This window comes from Lipotes vexillifer, unplaced genomic scaffold (genome assembly GCF_000442215.2).
Source record: "Lipotes vexillifer unplaced genomic scaffold, Lipotes_vexillifer_v1.1 scaffold230, whole genome shotgun sequence".
Lineage (NCBI taxonomy): Eukaryota > Metazoa > Chordata > Mammalia > Artiodactyla > Lipotidae > Lipotes > Lipotes vexillifer.
In genome coordinates, this window is record NW_006775143.1 from 5,935,491 (window position 1) to 5,938,725 (window position 3,235).

At 48.9% G+C, this 3,235-nt stretch overlaps 1 protein-coding gene and 1 pseudogene across 1 annotated transcript in view; one reads left to right on the plus strand and one right to left on the minus strand.

The window, feature by feature from the left end:
• SNX30 (sorting nexin family member 30) overlaps window positions 1-3,235 on the minus strand; it is a 104,585-nt gene that overhangs the window by 3,042 nt on the left and 98,308 nt on the right. Inside the window, exon 9 of the mRNA XM_007449761.1 lies at window positions 703-855. Coding sequence (XP_007449823.1) covers window positions 703-855 — 153 coding nt within the window. The remainder of the gene's footprint in view (window positions 1-702; window positions 856-3,235) is intronic.
• On the plus strand, window positions 867-1,423 carry LOC103073187 (ubiquitin-like protein FUBI pseudogene; annotated as a pseudogene).

Genomic DNA, 3,235 nt, shown 5'->3' on the forward strand with positions numbered 1-3,235 from the left:
TAGGGTTGGATGTGCTAGGAGCAAACTTTGACTGAGGATACTCGGCTGCAGCTTGATGACAACAGCTGCATGTGTGTGAGCGTGGCGGGCAGGATGCTTACCTTGAAGTCCACAAATTAAGGGGACTCAGCAAAAAAACTGTTTTTAACAGTTTTCTTTTGTAGTCCTACATCCCTTTGTTTTAGGTACTTAAAAACAGTATTTCAAAGTCTATTTTAAAAAAACAAACAGTATTTTGATAAGGGGTCTCTAGGCTTCACCAGATGACCAAAGGGACCCATGGCACAATGAAGGAAGAACCCCTGTGTGAAGAACCACAGAACAGCTTAAAGGAACCCCGAAGCCTCTATCAACTGGGGACATCCCTGCGCTGCACGCCTGACTGACTGGGAAGCGGCCGCTGGAAGAACTAAAAGGCTTGGAGGATAAAACTGCTGCTTCCGTCAGCAGGGTGTGCAAGTGAAACCCCTGTGGGCACCCAGGGCCCCCCCGCCCCACCCCCTGGCTTCCAAACCCAGCACCACATCTAGCACAGCAGGGTGAGGACACATAGGGGTTGCTAAGACTAAACACATAAATTAAGGGAAGGAGATGGGCCCAGCAGGACCCTTCTGGACTTTCGGCAGGCCCTGACCAGAGGCTCTGGCCATTAGAAACGCTTCCTCAAGGAGAGGACTGTCATCCTGTCAGCCTGCTCATTACCTTCTCATAATACTGGATGTTCTTGTCGGCCATTCCCATGAGCAGCTGCCGGAAGTCCTGCCTCTTGCTGTTCTGCCACCTCTCCATGTCGGCTTTCAGATCAGCATTGAAACACTCCATCCGATCCTGACATTTCTCCACATCTGCTGGTACCTGGAAAGGGGATGCATACACAGGAGCTTTGTACATATAACAGGTACCTCATGCCCCTATGCTCACACATTTGTGAGAGGCCAGATTACTGCCTTAAAATGCCATGGCTTTTTCTTGACTCCATCTTCGCGGTAGCGGCAGTGGTATCCGCGGTTCAGTCACCAACAGGCAGCTCTTTGTCCGCGCCCGGGAGCTACACACTCTCGAGGTGACCGGCCAGGAGACGGTCGCCCAGATCAAGGCTCATGTAGCCTCGTTGGAGGGCATCGCTCCAGAAGATCAAGTCCTGCTCATGGCAGGCACGCCCCTAGAGGATGAGGCTACCCTGGGCCAGTGTGGGGTGGAGGCTCTGAGCACTCTGGAAGTAGCCGGCCGCATGCTTGGAGGTAAAGTCCATGGTTCCCTGGCCCGAGCTGGGAAAGTAAGAGGTCAGACACTGAAGGTGGCCAAACAAGAGAAAAAGAAGACGACGACGGGCCGGGCCAAGAGGCGTATGCGGTACAACCGGTGCTTTGTCAATGTTGTGCCTACCTCTGGCAAGAAGAAGGGCCCCAAGGCCAACTCTTAAGTCCGTTGTCATCTTGGCTTTCTCTAATAAAGTCACTTAGCCCGATAAAAAAAAAAAAAAAGAAAAAGAAAAAGAAAGAAAACGCCATGAACACACTCCCTCCTCTGGAGGCATTTATTTGTAGGCACAGCCTTGGGTTTCCAGATGTAAGAAAGAATTCTGAAAAGTGCTATCCTGACCCAAATTTTAAACCCATCCAAGCCAAACAGTGACTTGTGGGGGAAACACCTGCCTGTTTACAAACAGGAAGAAGAAACACTGTGATTCAGAGTCATATGTCTTTGGCTCCTTTTAGGAGTTACCCATCCAAAAGTGAAAGTGTGTGCAGATTTTGCAAATGTACAGCAGTATTTGGTATTGCGCTGCTATTCTCCTATGTCCCATATTGAAACTAGAAAAGAGGGTTTTCCATATAACATGAACTGTTCCATTAACCGTGACGTTTTGATGATGCCTATCTCCACTAACCAGAGAATTCATTGCAATAAGACTACTGGCCCACTTTATAAATCTACTGGAGACTTGTCCACGCAACCCCCAGATAGCAGATAACCAAAAATAAAGAAAATTGGGGAATTCTTGGAAAGTAATGGAAAGAAAGTTGTTTATGCATGTCAAAAACCGTGAAATACAAAGAAGAAATATACAGCAGGCTATTTCTAGTATTTCTTAAGGAAGTTTAGAAGGCTTTCTCAAAACGGAATTAGGTCCCCTGAATTTCACAACTTTCACTTTGCTTTGGTGAGTTTCATCCATCCTACACAACTAGAAAGAAAATACCCAATATTATAAGAAGGTAATGGGAAATGATCACCCTGGTACCCAAAGAACAAAGCTGGCTTCTCTCCTAACACAGGAGCTCCACTGGACCAAAGCTGGGTCACACACCCACCTGCCAAATGCTTTCCCAAAACAAGTGAGGCCTTGTACATTTTGTGTGCTGGGGCCTCTGATCCCAAATGTAACCATCAAGGTCAATCTCTACCAACCAGGGAAGTTTTATACCCAGACCTTATGGGCAGGAGCTGACCCAGAAACACCTCAGGCAAGGCCAAGCCTGAGGGAGCCAACCCCTTCAGGGCTTCCAAAATGCTGAGGGCACTTAGCCGTCTGCCACCTAGACCATTTGGCCATGGCTGCAGTACACAGGAGCAGGGAAAGTGGAGCCGCCTAGGTGAGGGGATTCAAATGTGCCTGGCACAGGCACTAAACTTGGGAGAGACAAGGATGAGTCAGAGAGGAAGATATACAGTCAGGCATCCTGGGAGACTTAAAAGCAAGGAACTTTTGGGAATTCCCTGGCGTCCAGTGGTTAGGACTCGGTGCTTTCACTGCCATGGGCCCAGATTCTATCCCTGGTTGGGGAACTAAGATCCCACAAGCCGCTCAGCATGGCCGGAAAAAAAAAACAAAACAACAACAACAACGATAACAAGGAACCTGTTTTGGGGGGGTGGGGGTGGGGGAGCGTTCTCCAAAGCACTTAAACTTCTGGAAGAAATTTTAAAAAGGACTCAATTTTCCCTCCTGATCTAGGACTGAAGTCACTTTGCCTTTCCCTGCTGATTGACCTGTTACTGTTGGCCACCTTGGGGGAAACCAAAGTGAAAACAAGAGTGCCCTGGCTTTGCCTCTCCAGAGCCATTCCCTGACAAACATCCCAGGAACCAGCCTCAAAAGGCACCCAGCGAACCAGTCTCTGGGCTGACCTCCCTCCCCTCCCCGCAGGCACAGTCCAGTTCCCTTATTCCTCTCCTGGCCACTGCTCATTTTAGCATCTGGGGAAAAGTGCCCACGATCAACTTCCTGCTG